The sequence below is a fragment of the Myxine glutinosa genome, chromosome 8, assembly GCF_964187855.1.
Source record: "Myxine glutinosa chromosome 8, kmMyxGlut1.1, whole genome shotgun sequence".
NCBI lineage: Eukaryota > Metazoa > Chordata > Myxini > Myxiniformes > Myxinidae > Myxine > Myxine glutinosa.
Window position 1 is genome coordinate 16,361,113 of NC_136268.1, and position 26,709 is coordinate 16,387,821.

Here is a 26,709-nt window from a genome sequence, read left to right on the forward strand (position 1 = left end):
GAATTTCATTTGTTGTTGAAATGACCGCGGGAGATCGCGTTATCGTGAGCACGTTCTGGCAGACAAAATGGTGTGTTTCTTCTTCTTTCAACAATAAAGACTTATAGCTTCGCGACCGTACATCCAATCATCTTGAAATTTTGCACACTTGCTACTCTTCATGACTCCTACTACAGTATGAAGTTTCACGCCGATCAAGAAAGCGATTCAAGAGATATCCATTTAAATAAAAAAAATCGTTTAATTAACGATATCTGCCAAACCACGTGACCTATCGCAAATTCTAAAATGACATTTTAGTAGACTGACATGCTGAACAGACCTGTGAAGTTTCTCCTCGATTGGATCAAAAATGAGGGAGGAGCTACGTTTTAAAGGTTCATGCTTTAAACCGTCATAACTCTGCAACCATGTGTCGGATGACGTCGCCCTCGCTGACTTTTTTTGTTCGTCATGGGCATGCGATTCTGCTTGCAAAGTCTGGCCTCGATCTGTTCAGCCGTTGCAGAGAAAAAGGGGTTTTCGTGTTTTCACGAAAAACAAGATGGCGGCCGAACCACGTGACCTGCGACGTCATAATTACCATTAAAATATTCTACAGACCGAGTCCCTCCTATGGTGAAAATTTTATCTCAATCGGCCCTATTATTGCAGAGAAAATGTTTTTTAAAGGAAATTAAAACTGAAAATGGCAAAAGCACTGGGAGATGTGGCCTGGGAGGACAAAATGGTGTGTTTGTTCTTCTTTCAACAATAAAGACTTTAGCTTCGCGACCGTACATCCAATCATCTTGAAATTTTGCACACTTGTTCCACCCGATGAGAGCTACATTGTATTAAAAATTCAAGTCGATCCATGCAGTGGTTCAAGAGTTACAAGCTTTTTAAAATTTAACTTCCATTATTTCTTGCGGCCAAACCATGTGACTTAAAAAAACGTCTCAAGTAACGATTAAACATCCCCCCATGAGGAACATTTGTGTAAAGTTTCCACTCGATATCTCCACAAATTATGGAGGTGATTCCATTTCTAGTTTGAGCTTTAAAACGTCATAACTCTGAAACCACGTGTCGGATGACGTCGTGCTCGCTGACTTTTTTGTTTGTCATGGGTATCCGAATACACATGCCAAGTTTGGGCTCGATCCGTTCAGCCGTTGCGGAGAAAAAGGGTTTTTTGTGTTTTTTCACGGAAAACAAGATGGCGGCCGAACCATGTGACGTATGACTTCGAAAATTTTCGCATTCTGAGTTTTTTTTAACTAAGCATCTGGGAAAAAAATCCCATTTTCGGGGGAGAAAATTTTTTGTTTGACGAATTCTTACCTCTTAACGTTAGCATTTTTAATATACTCGATACACATATCTTTTGTTCCCATTAAAGAGTTCTTTAGAATGAGCCATTCCTCAAATTTTTCCATTGAGCCGTTGTGGAGATACAGAGGGGCAAAGTTGAAGGTGTTTTACAAGATGGCGCCTACACCACGTGACCTATGACGTCATAATTAGCATGAAAAAATTCTAGGATCCGAGAGGATCATTTGATGAAAATTTCCTGTCAATCCGACCAGCGGTTGCTGAGAACATTAATTATGAAGTTTTCGGAGGTGCAAAATAGGGCGGAAGAATAATAATAACTAGAACTGCCACTTTAAAACTGCTGGCAGTGATGACCGGTTTACTCGCACCCACTTTTGATGCAACCGCACTGTTGATACAACCCCACTTTTAATACAACCCCACTTGTGATACAACCCCACTTTCATTGGACATGCTTTGACACAACCCCCTTGGATACAACCCCGACACACACACACACACACACACACACACACACACACACACACACACACACACACACACACACACACACACACACACACACACACACACACACACACACACACACACATTCACACCCCTCCCCCCACATGCACACCCTTCCAAACACACACACACACCCACACACACACACACACACACCCACACACACACATCCATCCCCCCCCACACACACACACACACATCCCTCCCCCCCCCCACACACACACACACATCCCTCCCCCCACACACACACACACACATCCCCCCTACACACACACACACACACACACACACACACACACACACACACACACACACACACACACACACACACACACACACACATCCCCCCTAACCCCACCCACACCCCTACCCCCAAACACACACACACACACACACACACACACACACACACACACACACACACACACACACACACACACACACACACCAACCCCCCCCCCCCCCCCCCCCCCACCTACACACACACATCCCTCCACCCCCACACACACACACATCCCCCCTACACAAACACACACACATACACCCCACCCCCAACACACACACACACACACACACACACACACATCCCCCCTACCCCCTCCCACACACACACCCACACCCCTCCCCCCACATGCACACCCTTCCAAACACACACACACACACATCCCTCCCCCCCCCCCCCCACACACACACATCCCTCCCTCCCCCCACACACACACACACACACATCCCCCCTACACACACACACACACACACACACACACACACACACACACACACACACACACACACACACACACACACACACACACACATGCACACACACATACACACATCCCCCCTAACCCCACCCACACCCCTTCCCCCAAACACACACACACACACACACAACCAACCCCCCCCCCCCCCCCCCACCTACACACAAACACACACACACATCCCTCCACCCCCCCACACACACACATCCCCCCTACACACACACACGCTTATTTTTCAAGATAAGCAGGTTGCAAGGTCAGACATATATATGGTGGCGACCATCTTGGATTTTGACGTGGCGACCCAATTTTCGATAGCCTTCTTCCTTGTGCCCAGATACACCCACACACCAAATTAGAAGTTGCTACTTCGCTTATTTTTCAAGATATGCAGGTTGCAAGGTTCAGACATACATGGTGGCGGCCATCTTGGATTTTGCCGTGGCGACCCAATTTTGCAATAGCTGGCGCATGCGCAGATGGGTTGCACTGCGATGCCACTGAAAAGCGACTGAGAAAACCGCGCATGCGCAGATCGCGGACATGATTCATTTCGATTTATATCTTTATTTAATTTCCGAAAAGACGTCTGAATTCGAAAATCGCGTGATGACGTCACGACGTAAATGCATTTCTTCATATAACTTCAGATCGGCTGGATGGATTGTGACGAAATAAACGGCATCGTGTAGGGCATTTATTTGCGCAAATTTCAAGACCAATTACGACCATGACAGCCATTTCCTTCTCGCACAGCACCTTACGTAATATGTGGATGGATGTTTGCATATGCGCAAATGGGCCATTGTATTTTCGTGTATTACGTACGCGCCTTGATGGGCTTCCTTTCAGTGAAATACGATCGAGTTAAAAATAGTCAGAATTTGAGCAAATCTGTTTCATTTGTTTGTTAATATGCCTCATCTATTGACAAATCTCCAATTATAATTTTTTTTGAAGTTCAAATGACCGCGGGAGATCGCGTTATCGTGAGCACGTTATGGAAAGACAAAATGGTGTTTCTTCTTCTTTTTTTTTTTTTTTTTTTTTTTTTTGTATACAAGATCGAGGCTCGTGAAAGAGCGAACATTAATCACACAGAAAGACAAACCGACACATAAAACATATAACATCGGGAGCGGTAGACAAGATGGGGAGAGAGGGGGAAGGACACAAACACAACATTTGAGAGCAGGGACCGAGAGACATGGAGACATCATTCTTTGAACAATAAAGACTTATAGCTTCGCGACCGTACATCCCATCATCTTGAAATTTTGCACACTTGTTACTCTTCATGACTTCTACTACAGTATGAAGTTTCACGTCGATCAATAAAGCGATTCAAGAGATATTCATTTAAAAAAAAAATCGTTTAATTAACGATATCTGCCAAACCACGTGACCTATCGCAAATTCTAAAATGCCATTTTAGTAGACTGACATGCTGAACAGACCTGTGAAGTTTCTCCTCGATTGGATCAAAAATGAGGGAGGAGCTACGTTTTAAAGGTTCATGCTTTAAACCGTCATAACTCTGAAACCATGTGTCGGATGACGTCGCCCTCACTGACTTTTTTGTTCGTCATGGGCATGCGATTCTGCCTGCAAAGATTGGCCTCGATCTGTTCAGCCGTTGCAGAGAAAAAGGGGTTTTCGTGTTTTCACGAAAAACAAGATGGCGGCCGAAGCACGTGACCTGCGACGTCATAATTAGCATGAAAATATTCTACAGACCGAGTCCCTCCTATGGTGAAATTTTTTATCTCAATCGGCCCTATTATTGCAGAGAAAATGTTTTTTAAAGGAAATTAAAACTGAAAATGGCAATAGCACTGGGAAACGTGGCCTGGAAGGACAAAATGGTGTGTTTCTTCTTCTTTCAAAAATAAAGACTTATAGCTTCGAGACGGTACATCCAATCATCTTGAAATTTTGCACACTTGTTACGCTTCATGACTTCTACTAGAGTATGAAGTTTCACGTCGATCAAGAAAGCGATTCAAGAGATATCCATTTAAATAAAAAAAAATCGTTTAATTAACGATATCTGCCAAACCACGTGACCTATCGCAAATTCTAAAATGACATTTTAGTAGACTGACATGCTGAACAGATCTGTGAATTTTCTCCTCGATTGGATAAAAAATGAGGGAGGAGCTAGGTTTTAAAGGTTCATGCTTAAAAACGTCATAACTCTGAAACCATGTGTCGGATGATGTGGCCCTCGCTGACTTTTTTGTTAATCAGGGGCATGCGATTCTGCTTGCAAAGTTTGGCCTCGATCTGTTCAGCCGTTGCAGAGAAAAAGGGGTTTTCGTGTTTTCACGAAAAACAAGATGGCGGCCGAACCACGTGACCTGCGACGTCATAATTACCATTAAAATATTCTACAGACCGAGTACCTCCTATGGTGAAAATTTTATCTCAATCGGCCCTATTATTGCAGAGAAAATGTTTTTAAAGGAAATTAAAACTGAAAATGGCAAAAGCACTGGGAGATGTGGCCTGGGAGGACAAAATGGTGTGTTTGTTCTTCTTTCAACAATAAAGACTTTAACTTCGCGACCGTACATCCAACCATCTTGAAATTTTGCACACTTGTTCCACCCGATGAGAGCTACATTGTATTAAAAATTCAAGTCGATCCATGCAGTGGTTCAAGAGTTACAAGCTTTTAAAAATTTAACTTCCATTATTTATTGCGGCCAAACCATGTGACTTAAAAAAACGTCTCAAGTAACGATTAAACATCCCCCCATGAGGAACATTTGTGTAAAGTTTCCACTCGATACCTCCGCAAATTATGGAGGTGATTCCATTTCTAGTTTGAGATTTGAAAACAACATAACTCTGAAACCACGTGTCGGATGACGTCGTGCTCGCTGACTTTTTTGTTTGTCATGGGTATCCGAATACGCATGCCAAGTTTGGGCTCGATCCGTTCAGCCGTTGCGGAGAAAAAGGGTTTTTTGTGTTTTTTCACGGAAAACAAAATGGCGGCCGAACCATGTGACGTATGACTTCGAAAATTTTCGCATTCTGAGTTTTTTTTAACTAAGCATCTGGGGGAAAAATCTCTTTTTCGGGGGAGAAAAACTGTGTTTGACGAATTCTAACCTCTTAACGTTAGCATTTTTGATATACTCAATACACATGTTTTTTGTTCCCATTGCAGAGTTCTTTAGAATGAGCCATTCCTCAAATTTTTCCATTGAGCCGTTTCGGAGATACAGAGGGGCAAAGTTGAAGGTGTTTTACAAGATGGCGCCCATACCACGTGACCTATGACGTCATCATTAGCATTAAAAAATTCTACGAGCCTAGCCGATCATTTGATGAAAATTTCCTGTCAATCCGACCAGCGGTTGCTGAGAAACTTAATTATGAAGTTTTCGGAGGTGCAAAATAGGGTGGAAGAATAATAATAATAATAAGAAAAACTCTAGCAGTAATAATAGGTTACTCTCCATTTCATGGAGAGTAAACCTAATAAGAAAAACTCTAGCAGTAATAATAGGTTACTCTCCATTTCATGGAGAGTAAACCTAATAATAACTAGAACTGCCACTTTAAAACTGCTGGCAGTGATGACCGGTTTACTCGCACCCACTTTTGATGCAACCCCACTGTTGATACAACCCCACTTTTGATACAACCCCACTTGTGATACAACCCCACTTTCATTGGACATGCTTTGACACAACCCCCTTGGATACAACCCCGACACACACACACACACACACACACACACACACACACACACACACACACACACACACACACACACACACACACACACACACACACACACACACACACACACACACACGCACACATCCCCCCTACCCCCTCCCACACACATACCCACACCCCTCCCCCCACACGCACACCCCTCCAAACACACACACACACACACACACACACACACACACACACACACACATCCCTCCCCCCCCCCCCCACACACACACACATCCCTCCCCCCCCCACACACACACACATCCCCCCTACACACACACACACACACACACGCACACACACACATCCCCCCTAACCCCACCCACACCCCTACCCCCAAACACACACACACACACACACACACACAACCAACCCCCCCCCCCCCCCCACCTACACACAAACACACACATACATCCCTCCACCCCCCCACGCACACACATCCCCCCTACACACACACACGCTTATTTTTCAAGATAAGCAGGTTGCAAGGTCAGACATATATATGGTGGCGGCCATCTTGGATTTTGACGTGGCGACCCAATTTTCGATAGCGTTCTTCCTTGTGCCTAGATACACCCACACACCAAATTAGAAGTTGCTACTTCGCTTATTGTTCAAGATATGCAGGTTGCAACGTTCAGACATACATGGTGGCGGCCATCTTGGATTTTGCCGTGGCGACCCAATTTTCAATAGCTGGCGCATGCGCAGATGGGTTGCACTGCGATGCCACTGAAAAGCGACTGAGAAAACCGCGCATGCGCAGATCGCGGACATGATTCATTTCGATTTATATCTTTATTTAATTTCTGAAAAGACGTCTGAATTCGAAAATCGTGTGATGACGTCACGACGTAAATGCATTTCTTCATATAACTTCAGATCGGCTGGATGGATTGTGACGAAATAAACGGCATCGTGTAGGGCATTTATTTGCGCAAATTTCAAGACCAATTACGACCATGACAGCCATTTCCTTCTCGCACAGCACCTTACGTAATATGTGGATGGATGTTTGCATATGCGCAAATGGGCCATTGTATTTTCGTGTATTACGTACGCGCCTTGATGGGCTTACTTTCAGTGAAATACGATCGAGTTAAAAATAGTCAGAATTTGAGCAAATCTGTTTCATTTGTTTGTTAATATGCCTCATCTATTGACAAATCTCCAATTATAATTTTTTTTGAAGTTCAAATGACCACGGGAGATCGCGTTATCGTGAGCACGTTATGGAAAGACAAAATGGTGTGTTTCTTCTTCTTTGAACAATAAAGACATAGCTTCGCGACCGTACATCCAATCATCTTGAAATTTTGCACACTTGTTACTCTTCATGACTTCTACTACAGTATGAAGTTTCACGTCGATCAATAAAGCGATTCAAGAGATATCCATTTTTTTAAAAAATCGTTTAATTAACGATATCTGCCAAACCACGTGACCTATCGCAAATTCTAAAACGACATTTTAGTAGACTGACATGCTGAACAGACCTGTGAAGTTTCTCCTCGATTGGATCAAAAATGAGGGAGGAGCTACGTTTTAAAGGTTCATGCTTTAAACCGTCATAACTCTGAAACCATGTGTCGGATGACGTCGCCCTCGCTGACTTTTTTGTTCGTCAGGGGCATGCGATTCTGCTTGCAAAGATTGGCCTCGATCTGTTCAGCCGTTGCAGAGAAAAAGGGGATTTCGTGTTTTCACGAAAAACAAGATGGCGGCCGAAGCACGTGACCTGCGACGTCATAATTACCATTAAAATATTCTACAGACCGAGTCCCTCCTATGGTGAAAATTTTTATCTCAATCGGCCCTATTATTGCAGAGAAAATGTTTTTTAAAGGAAATTAAAACTGAAAATGGCAATAGCACTGGGAAACGTGGCCTGGAAGGACAAAATGGTGTGTTTCTTCTTCTTTCAACAATAAAGACTTATAGCTTCGAGACGGTACATCCAATCATCTTGAAATTTTGCACACTTGTTACTCTTCATGACTTCTACTAGAGTATGAAGTTTCACGTCGATCAAGAAAGCGATTCAAGAGATATCCATTTAAATAAAAAAAATCGTTTAATTAACGATATCTGCCAAACCACGTGACCTATCGCAAATTCTAAAATGACATTTTAGTAGACTGACATGCTCAACAGATCTGTGAATTTTCTCCTCGATTGGATAAAAAATGAGGGAGGAGCTAGGTTTTAAAGGTTCATGCTTAAAAACGTCATAACTCTGAAACCATGTGTCGGATGATGTGGCCCTCGCTGACTTTTTTGTTCGTCAGGGGCATGCAATTCTGCTTGCAAAGTTTGGCCTCGATCTGTTCAGCCGTTGCAGAGAAAAAGGGGTTTTCGTGTTTTCACGAAAAACAAGATGGCGGCCGAACCACGTGACCTGCGACGTCATAATTACCATTAAAATATTCTACAGACCGAGTCCCTCCTATGGTGAAAATTTTATCTCAATCGGCCCTATTATTGCAGAGAAAATGTTTTTTAAAGGAAATTAAAACTGAAAATGGCAAAAGCACTGGGAGATGTGGCCTGGGAGGACAAAATGGTGTGTTTGTTCTTCTTTCAACAATAAAGACTTTAGCTTCGCGACCGTACATCCAATCATCTTGAAATTTTGCACACTTGTTCCAACCGATGAGAGCTACATTGTATTAAAAATTCAAGTCGATCCATGCAGTGGTTCAAGAGTTACAAGCTTTTTAAAATTTAACTTCCATTATTTATTGCGGCCAAACCATGTGACTTAAAAAAACGTCTCAAGTAACGATTAAACATCCCCCCATGAGGAACATTTGTGTAAAGTTTCCACTCGATACCTCCACAAATTATGGAGGTGATTCCATTTCTAGTTTGAGATTTGAAAACGTCATAACTCTGAAACCACGTGTCGGATGACGTCGTGCTCGCTGACTTTTTTGTTTGTCATGAGTATCCGAATACGCATGCCAAGTTTGGGCTCGATCCGTTCAGCCGTTGCGGAGAAAAAGGGTTTTTTGTGTTTTTTCACGGAAAACAAGATGGCGGCCGAACCATGTGACGTATGACTTCGAAAATTTTCGCATTCTGAGTTTTTTTTAACTAAGCATCTGGGGAAAAAATCTCATTTTCGGGGGAGAAAAACTGTGTTTGACGAATTCTAACCTTTTAACGTTAGCATTTTTGATATACTCAATACACATGTTTTTTGTTCCGGTTGCAGAGTTCTTTAGAATGAGCCATTCCTCAAATTTTTCCATTGAGCCGTTTCGGAGATACAGAGGGGCAAAATTGAAGGTGTTTTACAAGATGGCGCCCATACCACGTGACCTATGACGTCATCATTAGCATTCAAAAATTCTACGAGCCTAGCCGATCATTTGATGAAAATTTCCTGTCAATCCGACCAGCGGTTGCTGAGAAACTTAATTATGAAGTTTTTGGAGGTGCAAAATAGGGTGGAAGAATAATAATAATAATAATCTATCTATAATTCCAGTAATCTCTGTCTGTCTGTCTGTACGTCTGTACGTTTGTTTGTTTGTCTGTGACCGCTGTTTCTCGACAACTACCGGTCCGATATACTTGAAACTTGCCAGGTATATTGCTGGGGACCCGAGGATGTGCCTTTTCAAGGTTTCATATTAATCGGACAATTACTTACCGAGCTATGTCCAAAAAACGATTCAACCAATCAGAGAGCAGCGAACGATCGCGTGTGCCGAACGTGGAGGACACACTCTGCCTCGGATGGCACATTTGAGAGCGTATTCATTTATTTCACGTTTGCAAACTATGTTGGCGTTAAACTATGTTTTAAAACTAATAAAACCGAATTTGCGATTCATTCGCTTTCCTGCGCGTTTGTGCACGCGATGGCGATTTCTTTACCAAACTCCGGAAGCCGTTCGCTTTGGACCAAACCATTGCATGTAAATAGAGGGGGGGGATTGTCACCGTACTCGCAAGCCGTTCGCTTTGGACCAAACCATTTCATGTAAATAGAGGGGGGGGATATAATTTTAGATATAGATATAGTACGGGCAATGCCCTAGTAATAATAATAAGAAAAACTCTAGCAGTAATAATAGGTTACTCTCCATTTCATGGAGAGTAAACCTAATAAGAAAAACTCTAGCAGTAATAATAGGTTACTCTCCATTTCATGGAGAGTAAACCTAATAAACCCCTTCAGCCGGCACTTAGCTTGGCTTCCCAAAGAGTACTTTCAGGAGCTTGGCGGCTGTTGAAACTGGGGTAGCCACTCATGCGGGTTCAATTCCCAACCTGGGCACGTAATTCCCCCCACATATGTCCATTGATTATTTACAATCCTGATCATTTATATATTGCTATTCTATTGTTCTCCTACTGGTCCCATTGACCTACTGGTTTTTTATTGCTATTTTCTTCTGGTCCTGTATTTCACTTTCCTTATTGAAACCAGTACATCCTACTGGTACAATTTCATATGGGATTTGTCCTATTGGTTTTTGTATGGGATTTTCGACCTGACTGAAGGCTATCAGTCATGGTGAACGTCCTGAAATTGGTAAAGTTGATGATGAAAACAACGAAATTTTCCATATGTCTCTCTCTCTCCATCATACTAAAATACGCAATTTGGTGTTTGTCTGTCTGTCTTTCTGACCGTGATGCATTTGGTCATTAATCCCATTACTTATCCAATCTCATCCAAATTTGACAGGAGGAAGAAGGGTCACATGACGGAGGCTGTAGTGACGACATCCCCCCCCCCCCCTCCTCTTCCCCTTCCCCAGAGGGTTATCCGCCTTGGGCCAAATTCATGTTAAGGTGCTAAGTAAGATAGCTAATTATGGCATTTTACCAAGGCCGCTTCTAATGACAAAACAAATGACAACACTGATGATAATAGCATATTAATGGTCTTACAAAACAATATTAATACGAACAATGTTGTCATCCCCAACACCCACCCGCCTCTCCCAAGGGGTTTTTCCTTGTTGGATAAATGCAGCGTTGACATGTATAAATAGCTCATCATGGCATTTGTGGGGCAAGCCGGCCAGAATTAAAAAATACAAACCACAAACACGTATGATGACGTTTTTAAACATGTATAAATAGCTTATCATGGCATTTGTGGGGCAATCAACCAGAAGTAAAAAATACAAACCACAAACATGTATGATGACGTTTTTAAACATGTATAAATAGCTTAACATGGCATTCGTGGGGTAAGCCGCCCAGAAGTAAAAAATACAAACCACAAACACGTATGATGACCTTTTTAAACATGTATAAATAGCTTATCATGGCATTCGTGGGGCAAGCCGACCAGAAGTAAAAAATACAAACCACAAACACGTATGATGACGTTTTTAAACATGTATAAATAGCTTTTCATGGCATTCGTGGGGCAATCCGACCAGAAGTAAAAAAATACAAACCACAAACACGTATGATGACTTTTTAATTTAAACATGTATAAATAGCTTATCATGGCATTCGTGGGGCAAGCCGACCAGAAGTAAAAAAATACAAACCACAAACACGTATGATGACTTTTTAATTTAAACATGTATAAATAGCTTATCATGGCATTCGTGGGGCAATCCGACCAGAAGTAAAAAATACAAACCACATACAAAATGCTTATCGCATACCCCACAGACTAACAGACCCGAGCCTAGATCTACTGTAATATGTATATCCCAGAGAGGATAATAACATGACCCTTCCTGTCGCTCCCATATATCTCAAAAAAGTGCTTTCTCTACTTCGCACTTTTCTCATCGAATCCCTATTAGCCATTCTGTTTTGATCCTGGAGGTGGTGAAGCTGTTTAATCTTCTTTTCAACAACATTATGCCCTTCATTTCTGCTTCTTCTTCTTTATTATGTTTCTTCTTCTCCTTTGTCTTCTATCGTCGATGTTGTGATTTTAAGCCAATCTTCACAACCACAAAATCATTTCCCTTTATCCTAAAGATGCAGTCCATAATTGTATCCATTCAGACGGATACAATTCAGACGGTCTAGGATACAATTATGGACATTCAGTCCATAATTGTATCCTAGACCACCCAACCTGTTCCTCAATGAACAAACACCGATAGAACTATGCAAAAATACCTGCCAATGCGCCAGAGCGGTCGAGACTCTTTTTCCGGAGAGCATGACGCACGATCAGGACTGGCAAGGAAATGGAACACAGACATCGCCATGGAGAAAGCGGGATCAGGCCACCTGCAGAGGGTGGGGCAGACTTGAGATACAAACAAAGTAAATACTGGGTGAATGTGAGAGTAAAAATTTAAAACCTGCATGTAAACCCCCTTTAAAAAACTTTTTCCTTTTCTACAGGCCTAAAGTTCATAGAGGAGCTGTAAGGCAAATCATACAACAACACCAGATTTCATTTCACACAAACACAACCACTTAACTTGGGGGAGGGGGCATCACATTCTCTGGGGACCAGTGATGCCATCTTTATGATGTTACTTTTCTCTCCATAATCAGCAAGGCAACGAAGGAGAAATGTACTCCCTTACCCCCCACCCCTTCATCGATGCCAAATCTATTCTTGTTTGTCCATGTGCTAGTCTTGTTTGTCCATGCTCTATTCTTTAAATGTTTAGCATCGAACAAGGAGGTGGAAGGTACCACTTTTTTAAACATCAACCTCCCAGAATAACAGCGGTCACCCTAACCAATGTGCCACTGAGTCTGGTGTCAAACGGAAAATTAAATTTAAACATGGGAAAATAGACATCATTATGAGAATCAGGAGGTGGGTTTACATTCTCTTAACGAGGGAGTTTAACATTTTGCAGCAAAATGTTTTTAGACAAGATTTATTTTTAAAATGTAAATAAAAACAAGTATTTTGACTATGTATTGGTATGTTATCGGAAAGGGTCCTCCCCAGTGGTGTATACACAAGTGTAACTAGAACGGCGCTCGGTCGAGCACATACAGTCACGTGAAAAAGTAAGTACACCCCATGTAAAGTTGACTTTTTCAACATATTTCAACATACAGCAATTTTTTTTTTTTTTTTTTTTTTTTTTGTATACAAGATCGAGGCTCGTGAAAGAGCGAACATTAATCACACAGAAAGACAAACAGACACACAAAACAAATAACATCGGGAGCGGTAGACAAGATGGGGAGAGAGGGGGAAGGACACAAACACAACATTTGAGAGCAGGGACCGAGAGACATGGAGACATCGAGAGAACTGTGGGAGGGAGAGGGCTTTGGGGAGGGGCATGGGAAGGGGGGGGGGGGGTGGGAGAGGTATAAAACATATGGACACTGCCAAGACTTCCAGGAAAGAAGTTGGAATTTCAAACAAGGTGGATCTGGGGTGAATTAGTGGGGGTAGAAAAGATCAAGGTTTTGGATGGGGGAAGATAAGAGATGGTGGTGAACAGCTGTTTTGAAGACCTGGAGGGAGGAGTGTGATTGAAGTGAGTGTGGGAGTTTGTTCCAGAGGCGGGAGAAAAGAGGAATGAAAGAGTGAAGGTGAGCAGAGAGCCGAGATTTCGGCAGTTTAACCATCAGAGGGTGGCTGGCAGATCTTGTGCGACCTGTAGGAATATTTGGGGGACAGAGCACAGAGCTCTTCATTTCAACAACTAGGGCATGCCCGTACTATATATATATCTAAAATTATATCCCCCCCCCTCTATTTACATGAAATGGTTTGGTCCATTCGCCTAGGACGTGCCCGTACGTGGGTGCCCGTTCCTTGCCAAAAAAAAAAAAAAAAATGTCTTCGCCCATGGGCCCGCCCGTAAGTGCGTGATGTGACCGTACAATGAATGTATCGTCCCGACGCCGCAGCTCGGATGGCGCTGCAGTTAATCGGGCCTGTATCGGCAGAGTTATTATAAACGTGTACTACAATCGATCGTACCTTACAGCGTCTGCTCGCCACGTTCAGCATCAGTACGTCGTCACTATGACTATCCGTAAGTCCGGAAGTGACGTCCTCATTTGACTGTCCGGAAGGTCGCATATCGCAGTTACGATGAATCGCAAATTAGTTTTAATTAGTTTTAAAACATAGTTTAACGCCAACATAGTTTGCCAACGTGAAATAAATGAATACGCTCTCAAATTTGCCGTCCGAGGCAGAGTCTGTTCGGCACGTTCGGCACACGTGATAGCTCGCTGCTCTCTGATTGGTTGAATCGTTTTTTGGACATAGCTCGGTAACTACTTCTCCGATTAATATGAAACCTTGAAAAGGCACATCCTCAGGTCCCCAGCAATATACCTGGCAAGTTTCAAGTATATCGGACCCGTGGTTGTCGAGAAACAGCGGTCACAGACACACAGACATACACACAGACAAACACACACACAGAGATTACTGGAATTATAGATAGATATTGACAGATAAAGGTGATATAGTATAACAAATATCATGAAACATTTACATTTTGTAGTCCATTGTATAATTTAAATAAACATAAATGCAAATTTCGCATGTGGAAAAAATAAGTACACCCCCACATTTATCACTACTTAAAATACCTAAAATTAGAATCAGGTGCACCAGCTCAGGTGCAAATGATTAGAACATCGTTAGAGAGGATCTTGGAGGAACGTGTCTTATTTAAACCAGAGACATTTCGTTTGGTTTGCTCTTTGTTGTTGAAGTGTGCGGCGTCACCATGCCTAGATTAAAAGAGCTCTCTGAGGCATTCAGAAAGAAGGTTATAGATGTCTACGAGTCTGGGAAGGGATTTAAAAAGATCTCCAAACAATTTGAAATCAATCATTCGACTGTCCGGAAGATCATCTCAAAGTGGAGAAGATTCCAAACAACTGCAAACTTGTTCAGGCCAGGCCGCCCCAGCAAGTTCAGCCTGAGAGCAGACCACAAGATGCTGAAAGAAGTCTCTAAGAACCCCAGAATGTCATCACGGGACCTACAGGTAGCTCTTGCCACAGTTGATGTCAAAGTGCACGAGTCTACCATTAGAAAGAGGCTGCACAAATTTGATCTCCATGGGAGGTGTGCCAGGAGGGAACCTTTGCTGTCCAGAAAGAACATCAGGGCAAGACTAAAGTTTGCCAATGACAACCTAGGCAAAGACCAGCACTTCTGGAACAATGTGCTCTGGACAGATGAGTCAAAGGTAGAGCTATTTGGCCACAGTACCAGAAGACGTGTTTGGCGAAAACCAAAGACAGCATTTGATCAACTGTAAAGCATGGTGGTGGAAATATTATGGTTTGGGGCAGCTTTGCTGCATCAGGGCCTGGGCAGCTCACGATCATAGAATCCACTATGAATTCTTCATTGTACCAGAGGGTGCTTGAGGATAATGTGAGGCCATCTGTTGGAAAGTTGAAGTTCAACCGAAGGTGGACCTTGCAACATGACAATGACCCTAAACATACCAGTAAATCCACCAAGGAATGGCTGAAAAGAAAGAAATGGAGGGTTCTGGAATGGCCAAGTCAAAGCCAGGATCTAAATCCCATCGAGATGTTGTGGGGGGATTTGAAATAAGCTGTGCAACAATTTTTTGTAAATAAATTATTGCAAAGTCAATTTTTCATTGTTTTTTGTTCAATTAGATCACCTTTATCTATAGATACTGTTTAAATGAAGATCAAATATTGATATGTCCACATATGTTAAAAAGATTTTAAAAACATTTCATGGGGTGTACTTACTTTTTCACGTGACTGTAGGTGGAGGTGCCGTCTCTGAAGATCAGCCACTGGGTACAAATACTCAGGTAAGCGCAGCATTGTGGCAGTGAATGCTGCATCAATCCCGTACCTTTGGTTCGGGTTCTCGACCGATTATATTTGAAGCTTGACAGAAGCCCCGGTACACTGCAACGTATCTTCTCGCACTGTCTTGAGCAGTAATGTTTCAGGTTTACCCACCAGGTTCAGCCGCTCCATTATTGAATTCAAAAGCATAGTCCTTTCTGAACCATCGTCTAGAATGGCATAGGTTTCTATGGAATGGCATAGGTCTTTTTGGAGAACGTTACCAATTTTTACTCTTCCCAGAGATGTACCAATGCCGAGCCAAAATGGTTTCTCACTCGTCATGCATCGATTATGCACATGTTTATGGAAACTCGATTAAGCAGGAAGTAACACCACGTATGTCTAATGCAGAGTGTAAAGGGAGAAGCGAATTGAAGAATGGCAAAGCTTTGCTATTTTAATTTATCTTGGCTCATGAAGTAGACCATTCATAAGGCCAGATGCAGGGTCTGAGGAGACATTTGATATAGCAAATATGGGGGAAAGCACTGAGGAGTCACATGAGAGGTGCCATGCACCAAAGTGTGGTGTCACATGTGATTCTAATTGACCGGTCAAACGCACTTGTAGAATATTTTGGCTCCAGGACAGGTTTATTTTTGAGGATACTGAACGGTACGCCATTGTTTTTGTACAGAATATTATTACCTCCACCCCCAAGGTGGACTGAGGTTACGTTTTCACCACTGTCTATCTATGTTTGTCTCAAAAACAAAATCTCAAATGATTATGGACGGATTCGGACAAAATTTGTTGGACAGGTTGGGTGTGTAGCAAGGACTAATAAATTGTTTTGATTTTGCTGACGATCTGGATCTGACAATGTTTTCAGTGATTCATCACCATTAAGATATGGGGCCAAAAACAGCTTTATATTTAGGGATGGGGCCTGGGTTCGATTCTCCGCTTGACTGCAAACTGTCGGGTAGATGTTCCGCAGGCAGGACATTTAATCAAAAATGCACCATCTGCTGGTGTGATATGGTGGCTATGAAAGATCCTATGGTGTCTTTCAGGAAGAGTAATGGAGTTATTCTTCAAAGACTGTTGCCAAAATACATTCCTGGCCAACCCCACATGATGGTAGGAAAATTTGAGGCCGTAGTCGTAGTTGTGTGTCGTAGTTCAAGTAGTCGTAGTTGTGTGTTAAATTATATACCTATACATATAATATTTTGCTGGTGGGGTAATTATTCAAGGTAATGTCATTGAAGGAGATCTCGCGAGATCTCGGAGACGGTGGGAGGGATTTTCGAAGCTCCACACGGTCTCCACGTTTTTCGAAGTTAAGTCTGTTCACAATTGTATTTTGTCGAAACTGTATTTATCTTTCGGTGTGTGAAGTTATTGTGTGCAACTTTGGTTGTTTCTCGGTGTTTATCTTTCATAAATTGATCGTCTGTTTGCCGTGTCGCGAGCAAGGCCTTTGCCGCGTCGCGAACGATTTGAAATCGAAGTTAAGTGATTGTTCCCATTTGTATTTTCGTTAAAACTGTATTTATTTATGGTGTTGTACGTATATTGTGTCCCGACGAAGATTTTTCGGTGCAAATCTTTCATACCTGTATTGAAAATCGTGTTAATTTGTGTCGTGTCTTGAGGCCTTGTACAGTGTGCACTGTACAACCTTGAGGCTTTGTTTTTCTCTCAGCTGTCCGTCGTTTGTGATCCAATAACTTTCGTTCTCTGTATTCCCAGCCTTTTCACCCATAGCCTACTTCCTTGTGTAAATCTCAACTCAAAAAAAAAAAAAAAAAAAAAAAAAAAAAATTTCCTTCCCTGTTCTCATTCGTTTATTCATTCTTATTCGTTCGTTCGTTCTTCGACCACGTGTTTCTCCCCCATTTCCCCAGATAGTTTTCACTCATTAACCTTCAATGTTTACACTTTCCCCTCAAGTTATGTATTCCGTCATATTTTATAACACCTTTTTCTTCTTCTTCTTTAAAAGGCTGCTTTCGACTTGCTCACCAAATCAATTCATCCCAAAAAAAATATCCATCTCCTATAGTGCCTTTTTTCTACATTCCCTAAACTCTCCTGCACTCCATCCTCCATCCAGCGTCCTTAAACGTATTTTTAACTCGAAGGTCACAAGAAACTCATTTTGCAATAAATGTTCGTTTCCCATAAATCATACACTTTCAAAAATCCAATCTCACCCCTCCCCTCCAAATCTTCCCCATAACCCCTCCCCTCCAAATCTTCCCCATCACCCCTCCCCTCCAAATCTTCCCCATCACCCCTCCCCTCCAAATCTTCCCCATCACCCATCCCTTTCAAATCTCCCCCCTTGCCCCCTCCCTCCAAAACTATCCCCTCACCCCTCCCCGCCAAGACGCCCCCTCGCCCCTCCCCTCCTAGACTCCTGCCTCACCCCTCCCCTCCAAATCTCCCCCATATCCCATCTCTTTCAAATCCCTCCCCTTGTCCCTTCCCTCCCAAACTCCCCCCTCACCCCTCCCCTTCAAATCTCCCCACCCTCATTGCTTCTCAATTTCCCCCCTCTCACTCCCCCTCCTCAAAGCGTCCTCCCCGCTTCTTCCCCCTTCAAACTCTCACCTCCATCTCCCCCAACCTTCTGCCTCGCCCTTCCCCCTCCTCAAATAACACCTCATTGTGGCTCACCCAATCACCATCAAACCTTTTGTCCGCCCCATCCTTCCCTTTCTCCGAGCTATTCTGAAATCTCTGACACACCTTCAACAGCTCTCCCTACCTCTTCCACCTCTTCCACATCTTACCCTACCCCTCCTCCCCCCTGTTCTGTATCTGATGCTCCCCCTTCCTCTTCATTAACGGTATGGACCTCAAACATCCAGGGCCTTCGTTCAAACTTAACTGATCTCTCCATACAGGTTGCTTCTGTCAAACCAGACGTGATCTGCTTAACAGAAACTTTCCTCCTTTATGATGTCTCTGATTCCATAGTATCTCTCCCAGGCTACTTCCTCCTCCGGTATGATAGACCTGAGCCTCGTCCTGGAGGCGGGGTTGTTATCTTTATCAAAAACTCTCTTCCTCACTCGCCCTGCACTGCACTCTCTCCACCTCACCCCCAGGAATACCTCTGGCTACGGCTTCCCCTTCGCTCCCACCTCTTGTTCATATGTGTGTTGTACCGTCCACCAAACAGTGATGACTCCATCTACATCTCGCTGTCTGATGATATGGACCAACTTCTATCTACTCATCCCAACTCTCTCTTCCTCATATGTGGTGATTTCAACTGTCATCATGCCAGTTGGCTGGGTGTGGGTACCTCTCTCACCAGCCATGGCTCCTCAGCAAAGGACTTCTGCGACTCACTGGGACTGACACAATCTGTCAATTTCCCGACCCGGATCTCAGTCAACGGAACATCTTCTCTTCTGGACTTGGTTATGACTAACTTCCCTGAAAATGTCTGCTGCTCTTCTTCTGCTCCGATCGGATCATCTGATCATGTCCTTGTTAAAGTGGACATCTCTCTGACCATCCTCAGGGAGCCTGCTCAGCGTCGACGAGTCTGGCATTTCACTCAGGCCAACTGGCACGGTCTTCAAGCAGCCATCAATCATCTGGACTGGTCTCCCATCTCTACCACCTCTGACATCAACTCATCCTGGGAATTCTTCCAAAGTAAATTGCTCTCTCTCATGCACAGATTTATCCCATCTCGTCTTCAGTTGTCATACCCTTCCTCCCGTCCATGGTACACGGAATCTTGTGGTGAGGCTGTTGCCCAGAAACAACTTGCCTTCGTCTCCTGGAAAGCAAATCCAACGGAAGGAAATCTCATTTCCTTTCACAAAGCCCGAAACAAGTGTGTGTCCACCCTCAGGAGAGCCAGGAAACAATATCTCTCCGTTCTCAAGACCGAACTCTCTTATCTGTCTCCCTCTTCCAAATCCTGGTGGCGTCTGGTCAAATCCGTTTCTGGTGTTTGTTCCCCCTCCATTCCCTCCCTTACCTCAAACGGCTACACAGCTGACTCCGCACGTGAAAAAGCTGAATGCCTCAACTCTGTGTTTGCCTCTAAATCTTGTGTCCCAAACCCATCCCTCTCTGTACCCACCATACCCAGTCGTACCCTGCTGCTCCTGGACTCCGTGTCCTTTCCTCCTGACAAGGTGGAAAAGTTTCTGTCAACCCTCGACTCTGATTCTGCAACTGGACCCGACGGCATCAGCCCACGGGTCCTAAAATCCTGCTCTGCTGCTCTATCTCACCCTCTCTCTGTTCTCTTCACCCTCTCTTTTGCTCAAGGTCAACTGCCATCTGCTTGGAAATCAGCCAACATCACCGCTTTGCACAAAAAAGGTGCAAAAACAGATCCTAGCAACTACAGACCAATCAGCCTTCTCCCAATTATCAGCAAAGTCATGGAATCCATCATTGCTTCGGATATGAAATCTTTCCTCTTCTCCAATGGCTTGATCTCTGATCATCAATTTGGTTTCAGACCAGGTCACTCTACTCTGGACATGCTGCTTCTGCTGTCTCAACAATGGATGGAGGTCCTCAATGCCAAACAGGAAATTAGAGCTGTCTCCCTCGACATATCACGTGCCTTCGACACGGTCTGGCACCCCGCTCTGCTCACCAAACTCTCCTCCTTTGGTATCCATGGAAATCTCCACGCATGGCTGGCGGACTTCCTCTCTAGTCGTCGTCAACGTGTGGCCCTGAATGGGTTTCTCTCATCTCCTCTTCCTGTTCAGGCTGGAGTTCCCCAAGGCAGTGTTCTGGGCCCCGTGCTTTTTCTGGTCTTCATCAATGATCTCTCTGACTCTCTCGAAAATCCTCTCTATCTCTTTGCTGATGACTCCACTCTCTGCCGCTCCATTCCTCTTCCCTCAGATCGGCAGTCTGCTGCCTCCTCACTCTCTGAAGACCTGGACAAAATCACAGACTGGTCAAACAAGTGGAACATGTCTTTCAATCCTGACAAATCTCACACTCTTACTATGTCTCTCCGAAAAGATCGACTGGACAACCCTCCCATCTACTTTCTCAACAATCCTCTCCAAGAAGTTCTGTCGCTCAAGATTTTGGGTCTCACTATCTGCCATGATCTTTCTTGGGAAAACCACATTTCCAAGCTGGCCTCCAAAGCCAGTCGCCGACTGGGCATCCTCCGTCGTGCGAAGTCCTTCCTCGGCACACCTGAGCTCCTCACCACATACAAGGCTTTCATCCGCAGCTCAATGGAATACTGTTCTCCCCTATGGGCCGGTGCTCCTGCCTCACACCTAGCTCGGCTTCACGCTGTTGAAACCAAAGCTTTCAGAATTATTGGAATCTCCCGCGATGAAGCTATCTCTGAGGGCCTTTCACTCACTCACCACAGGCAGGTAGGTGGTCTTTCTGTCTTCTACCGACTCCTCTCCGGCCTTGCACCCCCAGCTCTCTCTGTGCTCTGTCCCCCAAATATTCCTACAGGTCGCACAAGATCTGCCAGCAACCCTCTGATGGTTAAACTGCCGAAATCTCGGCTCTCTGCTCACCTTCACTCTTTCATTCCTCTTTTCTCCCGCCTCTGGAACAAACTCCCTCACTCCCTTCAATCCCACTCCTCCCTCCAGGTCTTTAAAACAGCTGTTCACCACCATCTCTTATCTTCCCCCATCCAAAACCTTGATCTTTTCTACCCCCGCTAATTCACCCCAGATCCACCTTGTTTGAAATTCCAACTTCTTTCCTGGAAGTCCTGGCAGTGTCCATATGTTTTATACCTCTCCCACCGCCCCCTTCCCATGCCCCCCCCCCCCCCAAAGCCCTCGCCCTCTCTCAGATCTCTCGATGTCTCCATGTCTCTCGGTCCCTGCTCTCAAATGTTGTGTTTGTGTCCTTCCCCCTCTCTCCCCATCTTGTCTACCGCTCCCGATGTTATATGTTTTATGTGTCGGTTTGTCTTTCTGTGTGATTAATGTTCGCTCTTTCACGAGCCTCGATCTTGTATACAAAACAAAACAAAACAAAACAAAACAAAAAAAAAAAAAAAAAATTTTTTTTTATATGCCAGCCTGATTATATGTTTTCTTTTTCAGTTCAATTTTGGTGGACATTCGGCCTGCCTTGAATTTGTTATTAATAACAAGTCCTATGTTTTTCTAAATGTATATGCTCCCAGTAAGAGCGCAGAACGTTCTGCCTTCTTTGAGGAAGTGGATTCTTTCTTATCTACTCTAGACCTCAACTGTTGTTTTTAATGAGTGGTGACTTTAACAGCACCTTGATCCTGCTCTGGATAGGAACAGTGCAAAGCTGCACCCTTGATCCTGTTCTGGATAGGAACAGTGCAGAGCTGCACTCTTGATCCTGCCCTGGATAGGAACAGTGCAGAGCCGCACCCTTGATCTTGCTCTAGATAGGAACAGTACAGAGCTGCACCCTTGATCCTGCTCTGGATAGGAACAGTGCAGAGCCGCACCCTTGATCCTGCTCTGGATAGGAACAGCGCAGAGCCACACTCTTGATCCTGCTCTGGATAGGAACAATGCAGCGCCACACCCAAGGTCGGCTAAACTTTCAGAAAATTAATAATTAGAGTATAGTTTAGTGGGAAGAAAGTGGTATCGTGCACCCACCGGAAATCAACTTCTAATCGCCGTCTCTAGATCAGAAGAAATGTGTAGAAAACGATGAGCCATGTTAACAAATTGTAAAAATGTCCCACGTATCATTTTTATGCAAATTCGTGCCGCCATTACCGAAAAATCTATTTTTCACTATATCCCAGCCATTACTGCAGATAACTGAACAAATAAGGTGTCTAGACCCATGTTTTGAGGGTCAAAGATCGTAATAAAACTATTCTTGAAGTGACCACATGGGTCCGTGGCATACTAGTATGCAAATTAGTGCTACCATTACCGAAAAATCATTTTTTTGCCATATTTCGGCCAATATTGCACATAACTGCACAGGTAAGGTGTCTAGACCCATGTTTTAAGGGTCAAGGATCATTAAAGGACCATTCCTGAAGTAACTATGTGTGTCCTTGGCATGTAAACATGTAAATTCTAAAGTGCCGGCATTACCAAAAATTAGATTTTTCGAAGTATCTTAGCCAATATTGTCGATAAGCTAAGAGGGGTTTTTCAGGGCAATGATTTCACAAATGGTGTTATTTTTACGATCACAGGTCCACTATCGGATCAATCAATCATCGTCGCTTTCAATGAAATCATCAAAGTCAAACTCGTCCTCTTCTTCCTCCTCCTCCTAATCTTCTTCACGATCTTCAGTGTCCAGAAGATCAACCAGTGAGGTTGGTAGGACAGGACCGCAGGACCACACCAGTTCCAACACGCCTTCGTCAGTCCTCATCCATCCCTGCCCCTCATCGTAGGGTTTTGGCTTTTCTACAATGGGTTCGTCAGCTCGCTTGTACAAGGCAACGCGGTGGTTCACACGCTGGATGTGCGGCTTCAGAGCAGACTGGCAGGGAGGAAGGCGAGCCAGGTCGACCTTAGACTTGGAAGTGAGTTTCTTGTCCTCCCCCACCATTTTGCGCAGCAGCTTGGTACGGATGATGTCCACCGGAGACTCTCGACTCTATCTGTACATCAGGCAGGTGAACTGTTCCAACTGCTTCAGCACCTGTGGCTTGATGTTCCAGTCATCACCGAGTTGCACATTCGTAGTGGTTTTATTCAAGTTGTCCCACTCACAGTGGAATAGGATGTTGCCCTCTCCCGTCACGATTTGTGGCGTCAGATAGGTTGATACTTCGTGCAGTGCCTTGGCCAGGGCAGTTTCCAACTCTAAACCAAAATCGTAGCTCTCAGAGTGGCCAAGCCTGTGCAATATCATGGTGAGCTGCTAACTTCGGAACAAGTGCCTGACAGTCACACAGAGAAGCACGTGCTTTGGTAACTTCCATTTTCCCTCCGACACTGCACGGCACAGGTCTTGCCCGATGGAGAATACCAGACGCTTCATCTTTTCGCTTGTCTCCACGTCTTCCTTGCCGGCCATAACCATGCTGAGGAACCGGACGAGGTCTGGAGGTAGGAGCTTTTCAGAACTGAGCTCCATGTCGTCAGCTGTTGGCGGCCATGGTTGGCCTTTGGACTCTCTGAAAGCCCGTAGAATATTACAACGAAGAAGGGGAGCGACATCTTGGTACTTGTCTGCGCTTCCGAGAGTGTAAGCTCGTGCAATAGCATTAGAAATGGTGATATTCGAGCTGTACACGAGCCAGAATGAAATTGCATCAACTTTGTCGTGATCGACCTTCGTGAATGAGACATGGTTCTTGATTGGGTCATTCTGTAGTCGTTTCAGTAGTTTCTCAGAGCGATAGTTCGAGTTCTCGTACCCATTCCGTTTCAGTTCTTCAACATAGAGCAAGTGCAAGGAAGATAGCCGTAGGTTCTCATTCTGCTGGACAACATGAGTTTGAATGTGCTCCAGTACCGAGACGAGTGCCTTGTTGTGGGCGGCTGACATGTGAGCATGCTCGGTATTAATTGCCTTTTCGGCTCTACGAATCCCGCGCTTGTAGTTAGCGAACGCTGTGCGGAAAGCTCTCAAGCATGATGGATGGTGTTTGGCCTCGACAGGAATGAGGTCTTTGTTTTTCACCCATCGATGAAGTCGAACTAGACCCATTTTCTCGGCCCGTGGTTCGATTTGCTCCCATGCATTTTCTTTGTTCTTCCAAGATGAGAAGACTTCCACTCGCTCAGTTTTGCGATCAACATCTTTGATCTCTACTTTGTCACAGAAAATGCACTCTGGTGGGAAGATGGGTCCAGCGGAACCCGCTGAAGACAATTTAAGAGGGGAGTGATGCCATTGCGAGCTTGATGCTTCTGGTTCTGTATCACCTCCCAGACGATTGAGGTTGCCAGTAAAGTGCTGATAACACCGACGGTGATACCCAACACTTTCCAGATCATCGGGGAGAGTTGTAGGAATCTGGTCGCACACTGATTGCATACGATATGGGGACTCATGTGATTGATGGAGACGTTGGTCCCAGATCTTATGAAGTTGCTGTAGTTTTTCACTTGCAGTTCCTTTGATTTTACTGAGGGGTGTAAAACTATCATGATCAGACGTGGACAGCACATGAAGGATGCATGTAGGTGGGGAGTGTTTGGGGGCTGCAGGATCTGCGCTCTGGTTACGTTTTATTTTGGGCATAATGGCTTAATGTCCACTTCTATCACCACTGCTTATCTGGAATGGGAAAGAGAATGGGAAAGAGAAGTTACATTGGTGAAAGTATTGCTCTAAAAAAACACTGAAAAAACCCTCTGTCAACTTATCTGCAATATTGGCTGAGATACAGCAAAAAATCAAATTTTCGGTAATGTCGACAGTTTAGAATTTACATATTTACATGCCAAGGACACGCATAGTTACTTCAGGAATGGTCCTTTAATGATTCTTGACCCTCAAAACATGGGTCTAGACACCTTACTTGTGTAGTTATGTGCAATATTAGCCGATATATGCCAAAAATTTATTTTTCGGTAATGGCGGCACTAATTTGCATACTAGTATGCCACGGACACGTGGTCACTTCAAGAATAGTTTTATTGTGATCTTTGACCCTCAAAACATGGGTCTAGACACCTTATTTATTCAGTTATCTGCAGTAATGGCTGAGATATAGTGAAAATTATATTTTCCGGTAATGGCGGCCTAATTTGCATATAAATGATACTTGGGACATTTTTACAATTTGTTAACATAGCTCATCGTTTTCTACGCATTTTTTCTGATCTAGAGACGTCGATTAGAAGTTGATTTCCGGGGGGTGCACGATACCCCTTTCTTCCCACTAAACTAGTAGGACTGATCGATGCTTGGAGAATTCAGCACCATGGAGGGCAACACTTTACCTGGTCGAGGTGTGCTCATAACGTGCACACTTTTGAAAGATTAGACAAAATTTACGCTAACCATGCAATGTTGAATATAACACGAAAGTCTGACATTGTACCTTCTTTCTTTTCTGATCATCTGCTCGTGTCACTTTCCTTTAAACTTGCTCCAAGAAAACACGCTAGCCTTTACTGGAAGTTCAATGTTAATTTGTTAGAGAATAATGCCTTTTGCGAGGTCTTTCAATTAATTTGGTGGAATTTAATGGATAGAAAGATGTATTGTACTAGTTCTGGAATGTGGTGGGACTATGTTAAAGCACAGATAACGGTATTCTGCCAACAGTTTACACATTTCTCATCCTCACCTGCAAAGAGAGAAAGGATCGTATTAGAAAAAGAAATCTTAGGCTTACAGTCTGATCTAGGAAATGCTTCTATGCCTAGCATTGAGATGTTGCCAAAAGTCCATTCTGAATGACCTGGTTGACTACCAAGCAAAAGTTCAATGGACCGCTTGCGCATGGATCACATATACAAGTGAGATGCACCTACTCGCTTCTTCTTCGATTTTGACAAGCTAAACGTTCAACCTAGACAAATGGAGGCTTTGAAACTCGAAAATGTTTGTCACATCGACACAAAATGATATCAAGAGTGAAGTTCATAATTATTTTCAATTATATTTAAGGAAAGTGATGTTGACGATGATGCTTTGCGTTTCTTCACCTCCAACTTGCCAACACTTAGTAGTGATCAGAGAGAACTGCTTGCCC

The 26,709-nt window shown here is 43.8% G+C and overlaps 1 protein-coding gene across 3 annotated transcripts in view; it reads right to left on the bottom strand.

The window, feature by feature from the left end:
* The window catches only part of LOC137432185 (transmembrane protein 19), a 122,563-nt gene that overhangs the window by 34,530 nt on the left and 61,324 nt on the right, over positions 1–26,709 (bottom strand). For all 3 annotated transcript variants that reach the window (XM_078782959.1, XM_078782958.1, XM_078782960.1), the window contains exon 3: positions 12,438–12,551. In XM_078782959.1, the coding sequence (XP_078639085.1) occupies positions 12,438–12,551 (114 nt within the window). The remainder of the gene's footprint in view (positions 1–12,437; positions 12,552–26,709) is intronic.